Raw genomic sequence first — 16,598 nt, forward strand, 5'->3', positions numbered from 1 at the left:
GAATTCTGATCTTACTAAGATCATGATTGTTATAAATATCTCCTAGTGCAAAATATCAGAGTAACAGTTACCACACTAAAAGTTGAGTGTGTGTTAGTGAGACAGGGATGAGGCCTACTTGAAAATTGACTTTGATAAAAAAATAAAATCAGAAAAGAAAATCCAGTGAGAGTAACACAAATCACTACCAAAATGCTGTATGAGAGTAACTCCAGTGCTGAGGATAAAGATTTACCTAACCTTACACAGGTTGCACATGGCCATATTGCAATTGTATTCCTAAGGGTTTGGTTAAAAGCTAAGAAGGCTTCTGGGCTCCAGCTGATGCAGAATAAACAGCACCACTGTGAGTTTGTACCTACAGAAAGGAACATAAGTGGGTGAATGGGTGACCAGCCTTCCAAGGCTGAGAAGCCTGAGGCAATACTTAGTGATACACATAGGCGTGAAAAGAGTGACCTGTTTTCACTCAAAAAAACCTCCCAAGGATTAGAGGATAAATTACATGGGACTTTGCTTTTCATAGGTCTAATCTTTCTATACTTTCTAGCTACATTACCCATCTTATTTTTGGTAAGAAATAAATGTACAGATACAAATTCAGGAAGCCAAGGAAACAAAGAAAATTGATTCTCGATCTATTATGACACTTGGTTTTAAGATCTCCAGGGGCAAACACAAAAAAGACAGTAAGAAATACACAGTTTATACTTTCTTATAGCCCTTTTATTCTACTGTAGGGCTACCCTTATTAATGTTATCCTGACAACAACCATATGGGCTGAATAAACAGGCTTCCCACTCATTCAACAGACTGCTTAAAAAACACATTCAGCTGGGTATGAAAAGAGAAAATAATCAGCAGCCATTTGATCTCTCTGTCAAGCAACAAAACCAATGACATTTCACAATGGTGCTGATTACGCTTTCTCTTCTAGACCCCCAGTTAAAGCAAGCTCAGCTCTACTTTTTGTTGACATCTGTTGTTGGCAAGAGATTGTTTTGTTAATGTATGCAGAGCAACTGAGGACACAGAATTTACTATTGCAAAAGCCCCCCAGTAACCTCTTTCTCCATTCTCCTAAAAAATGCAACTATGTCAATTCACAACTCTTTAGGAATTCTATTATCAGTGGATGAAACTGTGGTTTCAATCTCTCAATATTGCTTCACATACTGTTTACAAATGTGAAACAAAGTAATGAGCAATCCGCATGCAAATTAAAGTAGGGAAGTATATTAGCCAACCACAACATGTCCAAACATTTCCAAGAAAAACAACAATCATCAGAGTGGCACAGAATAATCCAACTCAAGCAAATTACATAATATGAACATGAGACAAAAATAAGAAAGTCTGACTGTTTGATGTACATTTGGGATCCAAGCAAAAATGATGCTAACTTTAGAACAGTGCTTGCATTAAGCAGTCTGTTCAAAAAGATACTGAAAAATATCATACATCATACAAAAGCAGTTTGCACGCTCTTGATGTGAAATTGTTTATGATTTCCTCCTACCTTTTTGCCAGCTATGTATCCTCCAGCTGCACCAAAGCTCTTTGTGAACGTTCCCATTAATACATCAACGTCATTGGGACTCATCCCGAAGTATTCCACAACTCCTCGGCCCGTTGCTCCCACTGCACCAATGCTGTGAGCTTCATCCAAGTAGAGGTATGCTTTGTATTTGTTCTTCAGGGAGACTATCTCTGGCAGGCGCACGATGGACCCTTCCATGCTGCTCATGGAGAGAATCAGGGGTGAGCAACAAAAATCCCTGTACTCTTTCCCATACTGGCAGGAAATATAGCCATTGATTGCCTTAGTCCACCAAAGTTCTTCTGGAATCTCAATTTTTACTTACAAGCCAAAAAAAACCCGTTCCCACTTGCAGGTGAGTATACAAAAGAGTTAAATGGTTTTAGAATTCAAACATTGAAAACCAGTCAAAAAGTCTTTGGATGGTTGTAAATTGTCAACGTGTCAGAGGAGAGAAGGAAAGGTGTAAAGCAAGGTGGAGATACTTACCCTAAGCAGCACACTACAGTTCTTCTCTACAAAACATATATTATAAGGAACAGCTACAATTCAGTCTGGTCCTTACTTCATTGTCAGCTACTGTGGCAGTATTTGGGCATAACAGCTCTAGAGCAAATTCATCTGGTGCAGAGGAGTTGGGTCCAACATACACTGGAGATGGGCCATGTGAAACCCACAGCTGGTGCCATAAACTCTAAGCATTCCCAGTCTTCACAGAATCAGGGATTAAAACAGGCAGCTGAAATCCAGTCTTGCCAATTTTTGCTTCGATATGAACTTTTTAGGAAATGTAGCCTGCTACCTAGTAATCAAAAGTAAAAAAAATTCCATTCCTTTTCTCTTTACTTTCTTACAGCCATGCAGAAAAACAAAATATCCAGAACTGGCACAAGTTGCCCAGAGAAGCTGTGGATGCCTATACCTGGCAGTGCTCTAGGCCAGGCTGGATGTGGCTCTGAGCAACCTGGTTTAGTGGAAGATGTCCCAGTCCATGACAGGGGGTGTTGGAACAAGATAAGTTTTCAGGACCCTTCCAACCCAGACCATTCCATGATTCTGTGATTAATGGTGTACTGAGATTTATAGAAAGGGGAAGAGATGATCTTTTGCACTGTTGGTGGTCGTGTCAGTAAATGGGAAGGCACAGAGGAGGTGTCCAGCAAAATGAAAGCACAGGGAGGTAAATAAGAAATGCTCTCTGATCCCATAAAGATGGCATTTGCAAAGTATTGCTGTGAAGACTTGTGTCTTGAAAACCTTTGTGAGATGACCACAGCTATGATTTGATATGCTCAGATGCGCTCAGTATTAATTTCATAATGAGTTCTCTTCCACTGGCTTTACGAAGCAGGTCTTCAAAGGCTAAAAACTTCTTATCACACACAAATTCAGTGTGCTGTGGGCCAGTAAAAGGAGGGCTCTGCAGCTGAGGCCCACAGCTAAGGTGTATCCACTTGCAAATGCAGTGAGTTTCAGATGACCAAAAACATGGACTTTGGTCCCAAATAGCAAGTACAAAAAAGAAGTGCAATCAATAGTGCCTTGGAAATTTTTGGATCCTGGACCAATGGCTTTCACAGGCTGCTTTGTTGCCACTTGTACTGTGCAGCTGCAAGTTTGGCACCACAAAAGGAGCACGATGTGTTTTTAGCACTTGGGAAATTTCTCACAATTTTAGTCCTTCTTCATCCTTTGGTCTCCTGAATAAACTTGGAAACTGGTCTCCAGTTTTTCAGGAGACCTGCCCAAAGACAAGTCTCCATTAGTGTAACAGCATGGGGGAGAGCCATGGACAAGGGTTGCCTGTGCTGTTCACACTGGGAGGTTCAGAGAGCCTGGCTGTGTGTGCCTGGAGGCATATTTTTGACTGTTGCTGACTGCTGGCAAATCATGTCCTTCTGTCTTGCCCAGCCATCAAAGAGGCAGCTGTAGGACTGTGTGTTGGCACCACGGTCCCTTGCAGCAAAGAAGGGTGGGCTTGTACTGCAATCTCCTGAGGACTGGGCTTTTTCACTTTTCCCAAACGGCACTTGGCAGCTGGGGGAGAAGCAATTTAAACCACCACAGCTATTTTCCTAGTGAATACAAGGGAAGGGCCCACAGTCCTCACATAGCCCAGAGTCAAAGCATCAGTCAGCTAAAATGACACTGAGGCACTGGATGTGCTTGGATGTGCACCATCATATGTGCTGGGCTTGGCAGCTTTCAGCGGTGTCTGGTGGGTCTGCAGGGACAGAGAGCCAAGGAGCAAACTGCAATCTGCAAACTGCAATCCCACCTTCCACCTTCCTGCATGCTTGAGCACAACAGCCAGGCATAGAAGCACAATAATAGTTTTTCCACATTTATATGGTCGTTATTAGGCTTGGTGGCTAATGGAGATTCAGGCAGGAGACAGCATTTAACTTCAAAAAGAGTAAAAAAGGGTAAATTAAAAATGCTGGGTATTTGTGTAATGGAAGGAAAGTTGTGCTGAATCCCAGAATACATGAAGCTGGTACATGGCTGATGCAAGATTTAACCATCTAGAAGATTTACTGAAAACTTTTCTTTCTCATATGAGTAGGAGATTTCTCTCGGAACTCTAAGCTGCTTAGCAAAACAAGGCACTTGTATTCAGTTTCAGTTTTGATCTACTGCTCTTGAAAGATGCTGGCTGACAAATACAATAGTTGTCAGAGGTCCTAATGTGGCCTTGAAGCATCCATGGAACAGATAAAGTGCTGCTGGAGTCATGTGTATGTTCTGTGCTGCCATTGCAACAGGTCTCAGCCATCCTGATGACAGAGATGAGAACTGTTTTGCTGCCAGCTCTGGTCTTGGTCTCTCTCTTGACCCTGGGAGATGGTTAGTGATATGCACACCACTCTCTCTCAAATTTCTTTCAGATAAAGCTTCACATAACCCCTTGAGTAGTCCAGATGCAAAGTCTACTGAATCCTCCAGTAAATGTTTATATCAAGTGAGCTTAAACCAAAGAGCCAGAAGTGAACTGTACTGGTTCTGTCTCACTCTGGCCTCTTAGCTTTATGTACAAATGTATTGATCTGTTTCCAGATCTGCTCAAGCACACAGAGCACATAAAAAACTCCAGATGCAGATGAACTAAAGCTGGTTCTGCCCAGGCCAGGTGTTCTTATTACATGGTATGACATCTCGTCTTGTAGCACAAACTCCTAGCTTGGTGGCAGGGATGGAAAGCTTGCAGATTGCAGCTGACCCTCATCTCCCTTGTGTGGTGGACAGGTACAAAAACTTGGGTCAGTACACACTCATTTTGAATGTACTTCCAGAAGTGAGGAGATAATCCTAAATTTTTAGAAAACTCGAGTTTGGAACTTGATTCAATCCCCACCAAAGCACTGATGTTCTTCCTGATGCAGCTGTTGAATTGTGGATCCAGTGCTTTGAGAGATGGGAAGTGTGTGCTTGGATTGGTCACTTCAGTTGGAATACAGGTTTGCCCTTGACACGATATTGATGGGGTTTTTTGGCCAGTTACATAGTGAAACTTCTTGGGAAAAGGGGTATTCCACCTCTTATCTAATAAATCTCTAAACATGCCCTAGAGTACCACTATCTTTTCAACATTTGAAGAGTTTATCTGTTCCCCTTTCAGGCTAGTTTGTAATTGGGAAAAATCCCTCCTTTCCTGGCCTGCTACTCACAAGACAGAAATGTTACACTTTAACAGTTACTTTAGGTACTGTTTTCTTACATAAACTTTGTACATTCATACAACAATCCCTGTTTTGTAGTTTACAGTAATAATTTTAAGGAAATCGTTCAACTCTGCCCTCAAATAGAACTCCATTTCAACAGTGAAATTATAGAAATTTTAACCTTTAATGCTGGTCCTTGGCCAAAGACATTAAATGTTACCTCATTTTTTTCTGGAAATCCAGTCACTTAATCCCAGGAAATAAAAAACAAAAAAAATAACCTGCTAAATTTCCTACACTATTGGCATTGAATCCCAAGGAACTTCTAATGCACATGAAAAGGCATTGGACAATATCTAACGGATCAGAGGTATTTTCTTAGCTGGAAGGGAAAATACACAAATTAAATTAAAAGTAAGGAACAAACAAATGAAAACCAATATGTTTTGATCAATTTCTGATTCTCCATGACTTCTGCCCTGAGCCTTGGCCTATCTGACTCCTAAGTAAAAATGCATGGAAGAGAGCAGAAGCCTACCACAAACCATGTAAGAACACAGTAACTGATTAATCCTGAACTGGAAATGGTAGAAGCCAAGGAAAACATTAGCTGGAATTCAAATAATAAAAATATTATTTAGCAAGTCAGTTTAACTTGTGCCCTGGTTACTGCCAAAACTTCTTCATGCTTTTTGGAGTCAAGATTGATGGCTAGATGGTCTCCCTCAGTTTGGAACACAAACTGAATATATTTGCTCCTAGGCTGGTCCAAGTTAAAAATCAGCTTTCACTAGGAGTTACATTTACTTTTGATGATTTTTTTCTTTTTAAGATAATAGAGACACTAAAAAGCAAACAAAAACATACCTAATGCTATTTATTTGACATGTAGCTTGAGTGCTTCCCAAGTCAAGGGGCCAATTTTGCCTTAAGTTGCCTTAACCAAGCGAAATCTGTGGTTTATGGCTCCAAACACAAGTCTGATTTCCAGAAATGCTCATGTTGGCTAACAATGACCCTTTTCAAATTTTGCCAGCTGGTAAGCGTAAACACTTTAAGATACTCCTAATGGAAACAGAAGGCAAATTTCTTTCCATACCATAAACTTCATCATACTAAGACTATGGTGTCCCATATAACAGTATTTTTTTAAAGCAGGAAAGCTTAGTGTTTTCTTTTACTTCTCTGGAAAAAGCATTTCTGTAAAAATTTGCCAGGCCAAACTTGCAAATCAAGATATTTTAACTTGGAGAATGGCTCTGACCAAGTTATTTAAATTCTACATTTTCTGTCCCTGAAGCATAACTTAAGGAAAAAAAAAAAAAAAGCAGTAGTAACTATTGTAAGAAGAATACATTAACTGCACTCTAACTCCTGTTAAACCCTCTGGATGAATGTTAATTTGACATTTGGCAAACCTTCAAGAAAACTATCATTAGCCAATATGGGGCTGGAAAATTTTAGTCTTTCAAAAACCCGGGCCAAGAAAGGAGAGAACATACACACGAAAAGAGTAAGAGTATTTCTACTCTGTCCTTCTCCAGCTTTCTTTTTTTTTTTTTTTTTTTTTTTTTTTTTTGTTTTTTGTTTTTTTTTTTTTTTTTTAATTGGTTTTCTTGGGTTTTTTTGTTTTTTTTTTTTTAATTTTTGCATAGTTCTTAGCTACCAACAGGCTCAGAGTGCCCGTGCTGTGAGCCTGCTCCTGGCAGTGTCACATGTCCCAAAGGCTGGAAGCGGTGGCAGGGACATGCCACGGTGGCACACTGTGGCATTCACCCTCAAGCCACAGCAGATTTGCTTTACAACCAAACCACACTCTCCAATTTCTGATCTGCTTAGACTGTGAAAACAACTAACTAACTAACTAACTAACTAACTAACCAACCAACCTAGCTACTGCTAGGGACAGTTTCCAATGAGAGACTATTAGAGACCTGAGCTTTGTTCTTTCAGAACCTTATGTCTTTCAGAAGCATAGGCACTCAGGGCATGAGAGGTCTTAACATTATTTAGCCTTTATGGAGCTGAAGGAACTTATGGTTCCTTTAAGTAGGTATTCTGAGGTTTAAGGTGCTTTTGTTTTGCATTCCAACTGAAAGTTTTTGAATTCTGGCAAATAAAAGCTAATTTGAGAATGAACTGTAAAAATATAGGAAAAGAAAACTCTACACCAAACATAAATCTGGAAATACAGTTACAAGTTAGTATAGTTAAATAGCTAACAGTGGGTTTGTTCCATTTCTTGGACTGATCCACACCTCTGTGTTACCAGTCTACCTTCTTCCCTAGTGATCAATACTCAGGACAAAGGATTTAAAAGTGAACAAAGCTCAGCAGCTGGAGCCTTTTCTGCCAGCCATGTGACCCTTGGGAACATTTGTCAGTAAAATGTTGGTGGTCCACTTAATTTCTGTGTGATCAAAGCCCTTAAATCCAAGCTTTCTTTTAGTAGTGCCAAGCAATGTTTATTTGTAGTTTTGCTTTGTTTATTCTGGTTGAAAGGACATGTTCAGCCTGCTTTGGATCAGCTGATCTGTTGATCCTGTTTCACCTCTGAGTGACAGGTGTTTAGATAAGGACTGATTTGGTCTCGTTACAGATGGAAAATGTTAGGCAAAAAGAAAGCACTGACAGCTAAGAAGTAGTGATGACATGAGATCCTAGAAGATTTCTTACCAAAAAAAAAAGCTAATTGGCTAAGCTGTGCCAGCATTTTGCTGTAAAATGGCATAAGTGACTGCCCATTGAGACTGGCTGTATTTCAGCAACACATGATACAATCCCCACATATAGAGTTTTAATGTCACTTTCATGAACCCTGTCATGGCTTGTGAATGAGTGGTTCTGGTTTCCTTCTCTCTGGGGCAGGTGTTGCTACTCCCCAAACCATCCTTGTCCTGCTCCCCTATCTCCTGTCATCACTGCAGTAGCCTTGACTACATCCCTGCAAACCTTCTTTCTGTTCATATCCCTGCTTCTTCAGCCCTTCCCTTCTCCAACTCCTGCCCAGGAGTGGCTCCCCCTCCATGAACTCCCTGGTTGCCTTCTCCAGACTGGAGCAGTGGCCAGGATGAAGCCCAGGATGATGAGCTTGGCTGGTGCCACTGCTTTGCTGCTCAGCTCCAGTGATTGTTTGCTTTTCTGGTTGGGTGTAAGCTGCACCACACTGTGTAGCTACCTGACTTAGGTGCTCTATAATTACACTGTATTATTGAAGCTGCTATTATCAGATGCATTCTCAAAGGCACTTCTCTCATTTGAACTCCTCCAGGGACTAGGGCTATGTTAAATACCACTACATAATTCTTTGAAAGCCAGTCTTTCAATTTTCCTGTTTAAGTGTGAGTCTATTAGATCCAGCACTAGTTACTAAAAAGGTGCTGATATCACTTAACCTAAGTTTAGCTTAAGATTTCAGCAGCTGGGCAAGAAGTGGGCATGCAGAGCTTAATCAATTCTGTGTGGATGTCTTTTGACCTGCCCATGTGTAATGAACAACTCCTACTCAGCAGAACCCCTCACCAACTATAGTTCCACAAACTTTATCACATCTGGCACAACATACATGACCTTACCTGTCTTGCTCTCAGTACATCTCCCACTCAACTGTGATTTGCTAAATCAACATTCAGAACAATGTACAGGATCTAACTGGAGTTACAGGATACAAGGTTCAGGCTGTCATAATGGAAATCAACATATTCATGAGATCACAGAAAGTTAGTGCAACTTCCACCCTCATTAAGATTTCCCTCAGATACCTAGAGTCAGAGTTTGCCCCACTCAATTCATCATTCTGTCCTCAGAAATGATAGAATACTCATCTTTCTACCACACAGACATACCTGTAAATGCCCTCCACCAGGATGATAATTTTTCTCCATGCTCTGTGGGTGCGAGGCTGTCCATATATTATTGCATCTCTCAGCAGCTTCTCGAGGCTCTGCATATCTTTATTTAAAAATAAGGAAAAGGAGGAAGGAAAAACATTAGCAGTTTTTTTGTCAAGAACTTTCAATTGGGTGCTACTTTTCCTAGTCAGAAATAGACAACATTAAAAAAAAAAAAAAGTGTCCTAAAGATAAACTTCTTTTATTATTAGGCAAGACCTAACAATTCCTTTCATTAGTGTGAATGCAATTTAGTGACAAGAAGAGTTATAAAAAGCTTCCATTATTTACCTGATCTGGGAAACTTCTAGAAATACTCAGCATACATTTGTATTTAAAGGCAAAAGGGAATCACTTTGCTTCAGTACTGAGGCTAACTGCCAGCAGTTCTGTGTAGGGGCTGCTGATTCTCATAATTTATCAAGGCTTCAGTTGTGAGTTTTGGTTGCTTTCCAACCACAAGCTCACAAACAACAAGCATTTCTTCAGCAAAGGCTTTGACAAGGTTGCATGAAGCACATAAGGATGGCAGCAAGAGAAGTCTTGTCCTCCTCAAGAAGGAAAGAAAGTGGAAGGTTGCTGATGAGAGAGGAAGAGGCAGGTGGATACAAGCACATGGCACGGACACACTGATCTGGTGCCCAAATGCTTGGCACTGGCAGGACTTCAATATAAGGAGGCCTAGAACAAGGTTATGATCCTTAGCTGCTTCCTTAAGGGCTGAGTGTGGGTCATCAAAAATATCTTGAAGGAAAGCCATTGAAATTTTGAAAAATATGGAAGAAACAAGAAAGTATACCACAGAAATCAGGGTCAGGCCAAATGTGACTCTCAATGCACCAGCATTCTGGTGTCGCCAATGAATGGACACTCTTCAAAATCAATTATTTGGGCGCTTTTCAGGAATCTGGATTGGCATTTCAGAATGTTTCCCAACAACATCCTGTAGAGTCTCATATTACCCAAATAACACTACAGATCAGCTCAAACCATGGGCTGAGAAAATCAATGGCATTTTTCCACAATATAACCCCATTTGCTTCAGCAACACAACACAGTTGATACAACCTTCTACAATAGGACAAAGTCAATATGTAAAATGAATTGTTCTGAGGAAAAAAAATACACCTTAGAAATATTAATACTGATCCTAGTTTGGTTTCTGCCCCAGGGGAATGGAGCCATCTGCACATTAATTGGCCATTGTGAGTAACCTGTGCCCTGAGAGAAGGCCAGGTTATGTCCTGAACCCTTCCAGATCCTGATGCTTTACCTCTTCCTAGGAACATTCAGTGATGCTGGTGAAAGGTGAAGTTCTCAGTAACCGAGCTGCCACTCTGCACTTGACCTAGCAAGTCCCTGCTGTAGTCTACTAAGCACAAAATAGGCATGGACAATATCAGCTGCCCCTTGTTTCAGTGGTGCAGTGGCCTGCACACCTCAGTGAGCTCTGAGATGGAGAATGCTGCTAGGAATAATGCAATGCAGACAGCACACTTTCCACTAGATGGCAATCAAGGAAATGAAAGTTCTTCAGTGCTTTATATGGGAAAGTTAAAACCAAGCTGAGAATTTGCAGCAGCTCACTTGTCTTTTGTTTCAAGTAGACAATATTCAGAAACCCTCTTAAAGGGCTCCCTCAGGATGACAGAAAGCTCACAGTAAAATGTGGACACCCCCTTTTCTCCACCAAATTATCCTCTACTGATGTCAGTGTCTTCTAAATCCTTTTGGGACCTTTGAATCCCTTTTCTCAATCACACAGGGTTTTTCAATTCAGTGTTCTATATGTCAGTCCAGATTGGCTCTTGTCTTCAGAAAAGCCATTCTGCCTCTGAGCTAAAAGCATGGCTTGAAGATTTAGTTTTAGCACACGCACATGAAAAGAAGAAAAAAAGAAAAGAGGAAATGAAGTGAAAAGTATGTAATTCTGTTTTTAAAATACATGGCTGTGAATAGGTCCTCTGTCCAAAGTACCATGGAACATGAGACCTCAGACTGGAAGAACCTCTCCAAGGGATGAGGTTCCCTGATTTTACACATAATATGTTCTGCTGGAGTACAGGCTAAGAACATACCCGTTTGCAGGATCAGGGCTATCTCACATTCTTTCTGACATCTCATTTTGAAAAACATGTATGTGTGACCCTTTCTGAAGCCTGTAATAGTCAACACATAATTTATTCATGTGCAAATGAATTTTACTAATCTATTAATTGCCTCATTTGGAAAGGGGAAACAGGCAGAAAGAAAAAAAACCTTTAGTAGTCCCCACAAAAGGCTGCTTCTGTTCTTCAAGGTGAAAACAATGCTCTATGTGCTTGTGCTTAAGCTTTTGAGAAAGTGGGATCTACTGAATGCCAGGAAAAACAACAGCACAACCCCAGATGACTTTCAGATATCAAATTATTTACTCATTAAATATCGTTAGATTGAGAGACATTAGGATATTAAGATGATGAGCTGCATGAGTCCATCCTGAATAACCAGTTATAGAGAAAATAACAGTCCTTCCTTGTTTGACCATCACCAGCCCAGGGTTTGCAGCAGCAATGGCCAACAGCTGCTCACCAGCCCAGGAGGTGGAGTTAAGAATTTGACTTGATTAATCAGTCACAGCACAACCAAATCTATCCATGTTTCACTTTCCACCTTCTCCTTACAGCATTTTCCCCAGATATGGAGGATAAAGTTTGCTAAGAGGGGACAGTAGATCTATCAGTGGGGTTGGTGGACTTGCATCATCCTTGTTTGAGATCTCTCATAGTTAATTCAAGAGCAATAGCAGGAACACAAACTGCCAGTGGGCTGGAGCAAGTCTGAACCTGGGCAGGCAGAGTGTCATGCTGCCTGCAGTGCAGGTGGGACAGCAGGCTTCTGGAGGGAGCACAGCATGATCAGGGAGACACGATGTCTGCACCCCTCATCCTTACACTGCAATGCTGGGGATGTCATCACCATTCCCCTGTGTGGGCTGGAAACCTGTGTGATGTCAGCTTAATTAAAATAAACAGGCTGCTGTTATTCTTATCACATTCTTCTTTTTGCTTTGTGCTTGTAACTCTGATTTTCAGTTTCTCCCTTTTGTACTCTCATGCAAGGTGGCACTGACCCCGTGGCTGCACACAAGTATCTTTGTTTGGAACGTGGGAGTGGTGATCACTGCAGCCACAGCAACAGTCTGAGACTCCCCTCAATAAATACCAATCTCTCTGAAAGTAAAGGGCAATGGCTCAAGAAAGCTCCCTGTGCACACTTGGCAAGTCAGATGTGGCTTTCTCAAAGCAGAGAAGGGGAAGGCAGCCACAGCATGCAGAGAGCAGGACAGACCAGTCTCCTTGCCCTGGCAGCGTCTGTGTGTGTCACAGGGAATTACACCCAACTGGATTAGGCTGCAGTCCACCTATCTGGGCAGCAATCTTGTCTCTGATAGTGGCCAGAGGCTTCAAGGAGCACAAAACCTTAGTGGGTAATGTGCCTTTCATCCTACTCTGTAACTGCTGTAACACTGCCCTCTCTTCTGAAATTCAAGGGCTACCTACACAGTTAGAAAAAAAATTTAAAAATTAAGGAACCATTTTGTACTAAGCCACCACAAACTCTTGGAGTTTTGCAACCAAAGGGATCTCTTTCTAATTTTTATCTGCTTACTTATCTCTTTAATTTCCCCCCCATTTTATTTGCTTGCTTAATTAGTTGTACTTAGTTTCCACTTTTTTTTTTAAGTTTTCCTTTAATTTCTTTCTTTCTTTTTAGCTAGAGAATATATTTGCTCTGAAAGGTGAAGGCCTTCTGCCACCTAGAATTTCCTTCATTTTTAAGTACAGCTCCTCCAGGTAGCTGTGCATTCTCAAGGTGTCTTCATGGCACTTGTATCTGAACTGCAAAGCAGTAATTTGACTGAGTAGAGGGAGAAATGTCAGAGTTTGGATGAACATTAATTCACAATTGTTGTCCAAGCTGGAAACAGTGTTTTGTATGAAAACCTGGACAGCTCACACCTGCATCACACAATTGTTGTCAATTACTTGATCTGTGAGAAACTAAAAAATCTCTTACTACTTTCACAACATTGAAAAGGTGCGTAAGGAGGAGCTAGGAATGCATTGCCCTGATTGCCATTTCAGATGCAGATCCAAGCACCACATTAAGGCTGGATTTTCACCTGACCAATGTGCTTGGTTATGCTTTGCAATTTCCTGCCCTCCTCATAGGATCACTTGTTCTGACTGCTCACTGAATGCAATCAATGCATTGCAATCCCTTGCAATGAAGAGAACTGCAAATATTTTTTCCCCCATGGCCTGAGTTCTGTGCCTTGTCCCAACATTCCCACTGACTTTTCAGGCAATTGCAAATCTAAACCTGAAAATGAGACTGCAATTGAGTTGCTTAATGGGAAAAATGTAGTAGAATTAGAAAGAATAAACAAATCCTAAGCCTTGTATGGTGCCTTCTTTTACAGGCCGGTCAGAACAGAACTCACTTGGATATAACCAGTCCATAACACCCTCATCTGTTCACTGAAGGAACACCTGATACCAGTATAAGACCTAGAACTGCTGTGAGAGAAACACCTTGATAAAATCACAGCCTGATTAATGGTTAAATATTTGGTTTTGCTTTTCAGGTTTTATTGGAAGGGTCAAGGATTTTGGCTAATACTTAACCAGATAAAGGTCAGAGGTCCTGAAAAAGTGCTTTTAAATGTGTGATGTTAGTAAAAGATTGCCTTAGAAATTAAAAAGAAAAAAAGAAAAAAAGGCCAAACCCAGTCAATCTCTCCCTGAGCCAGAAAGTAAAAAGCATCTGAGTTTAGCCCCCATTTAACTGAGGGACCCCCAATCCTGTCACTTGGGGAAGGTGGGAGAGACTCCCTGGAGACCAAAGCTGATGAGGGTAATACCAGAAACCTTCCAGCAAAAAAACTGGCCAAGCCCAGGCCACTACTGCCCCAGTGGTGGAGAGATGTTTTAGCATCCCACCTTCTCCCACTGCACACTGCTGCTGCCTGAATTCCAGTGCAGCACTGCAGCTCTGTCCTATCTTCCCAAAAAAATCACTGCCTAGGAAATGGCAACCTGAGTGGTGTCCACCCCACAGCAGGGAAGACAAAGGCAGGTGCTTTGTGGGCAGGTCAGAATCATTTTAGTCCACTAAAACACTACTGCATACATTTAGGACTGCTTAGACCCTAAAATAAAATGGAAAAAAAAATTAAAATCCCCTAGACCTGTGATTCAGAGCAGGGGCTCCAGGGAGCTGAACTTTGCTGCTTGCAAACAAAACGTCACAGATGTCTGACACAGAAAAACTCCTTTAAAGGCCAAAACCCATGTGCCAATATTGATATGCCCTTAGCAGGGTGAAGACTGGAGACAGAGCTAATGAGAGCCCACAGGAAGGGAAGGCCCTGTTCAGTAGATTTTGGCTAAAATGGAATATTCTGTTACATTTCTCTCACACAGATGACCTGTAGGTGTGTGTGCCTGTGCATTTCTCTCAGCCCAGACCTGTAAATTCCTGTCTGTTTACAAGGAAGGGATTGTTCACTGGCAGTCAGGATGCAGGGCACATTCCTATGTCCAAATAAAAACAGACTTATAGGTCCACAGCACATTTTTTTTCTATTATTTACTTTAAGGCTTGAAAACTTTCTCATACACCTATGCAATGTTTTTGTCAAAATGAAAGATATCCAGATGCCTTTTATTTCACCTAGGAAAAGCATAGATGTCTAAGGATTTTGTCTGTTCTAGAAAAGCTATATAGAAATTTATGGAAAGTGAAATGTCTAAGAGAGCTACCCACTTATTGAAATAGAACTTCATTAACTTCTATAAGAATAAGAACTACATTATACATAATTTAGGTAATAGGTAGAGATTCTTTCTCATCTTACAAATGAAACAATCCTCTATCAATAATAAAATAATAATTATTTACTTTTGAAAGATGACAAATCAATCCTCTATTACAGATTTCATGAAATAAAGTAATAGTTTTACAGAATTAGCTACAGTACAGTCTTTGAAAGATAAAGGTATTTCATAGCAAGTTTAAAGTGGTAGATTTATTCTCTTTTCTGTGAAATATTTTTATCATAGAACAAAGTTTTGTATCATATTTCTTTAGACAGAGTTTTTCCATAACAGAGTAGGGAAAGTAATGAGGAGAGAGATTTATGCTCTTGTTAGAACCTGATGGTGAAATCAATGCTTATTAAAGATCTTAAAGCAGTAGCTCAAAGTGCAAAGTTTTCTATTCCTGCACAGGGCCAATCCAGCAGAAGGAACCTTGCATTCACAGCAAGCACTGTGACATGGAGCATGGCTCAATTCCCCTATTCTTAAGCATGACAACAACAGCATAAGCACAGTCTGACAGTTTGGGCATGCCTGTATATGTCACATACCCACACATGAGCAAGAATGACTCTGGCAGCACAAGCAACACAGCTCTGGTCTAACAAAACAAAATCTGTCTGAATGAAAAGAACCCTCCCGACCCAAGCTGGAATTTTTGGTCACTTAATTAGTACAGTTTTGGTCCTTAATTTTTTTGCTGTACTGACTTGTGTTACACTACTCCCTGACAGACAGAGGGCACAAGGCTGTCTGCTCCATTTTGGGGGAAAGCATGCATCCTACAAAGGCATCAGCCCTGCTGGGTTATGCTTTCCACTGCTATCTCCCCCAAAACACATCTTATTTCCCCCAAAGCAAAAGGCATTCAACATGCATCTCTGCATGAGTGATTTTAGTTAGTGATGTGTAACTCATTGTATGATTAAGGAAATACTAAAAGACACAACTTTCTAACCACAGAAATAACTAGCTGAGAGGCTCAGAGTGGGCTGAGAGAAAGCATGGGCATGTGAAGCTCTCTCTAAATGAAGTTTAGAGTCAGGACTACAAAATTGTGACAACAAAAGCTGTCACTCAATTCCAAAGAGTACTTGCATGTCTGAACCCAAGAAATTCATCTGACTGCCCTAGAAGACTTGAGACCCTGATGGAGGCTCAGAGACCATGGCATGGAGTCAAAGACACCTGTGCCTTTGATTTTAATCCTTAGAAACAATTACCAGCTTTGTGTGAAGAGCTGCAAGCCACAAGAGTTTGAGTAGAATGATAGTGAATTTATCACCAAGTGAAAATGTAGAATTTTAAAGTTTTTAGAATGGGGGTTCAAGAAACAAAATAGAAGAATCTAATCCAGTCTTTCTCCTTCTTCGTAGCCTTCATCTTCTCCTGTGATAGTAACACTTTTAAATTAATTTAGAGTAAAGACAAACTGTCTAACATAAGTGATAAGTATTAGAAAATTATTGTAAATAATTTACACATAATTTTTAGTATAAAAGATAACACTGCCCCAAGGTGGTCAGTATGCCATAAACTGATGTGCTAGACAGATCTCGGCAAGTCAGAGAAAGACAATGTATTAAATAAAGGCCAATAAACAACCTTGAAAATGAAAGCCAAAAAATTCTGCCTTCTTCT

The 16,598-nt window shown here is 40.7% G+C and overlaps 1 protein-coding gene across 2 annotated transcripts in view; it reads right to left on the reverse strand.

The window, feature by feature from the left end:
• SPTLC3 (serine palmitoyltransferase long chain base subunit 3) overlaps nt 1-16,598 on the reverse strand; it is an 81,006-nt gene that overhangs the window by 15,527 nt on the left and 48,881 nt on the right. For both annotated transcript variants that reach the window (XM_058802269.1, XM_058802270.1), the window contains exons 7-8: nt 9,049-9,154; nt 1,521-1,740 (exon numbers count right to left, since the gene is read on the reverse strand). In XM_058802269.1, the coding sequence (XP_058658252.1) occupies nt 1,521-1,740; nt 9,049-9,154 (326 nt within the window). The remainder of the gene's footprint in view (nt 1-1,520; nt 1,741-9,048; nt 9,155-16,598) is intronic.

The sequence above is a fragment of the Ammospiza caudacuta genome, chromosome 3 (genome assembly GCF_027887145.1).
Source record: "Ammospiza caudacuta isolate bAmmCau1 chromosome 3, bAmmCau1.pri, whole genome shotgun sequence".
Taxonomy (NCBI): Eukaryota; Metazoa; Chordata; class Aves; order Passeriformes; family Passerellidae; genus Ammospiza; species Ammospiza caudacuta.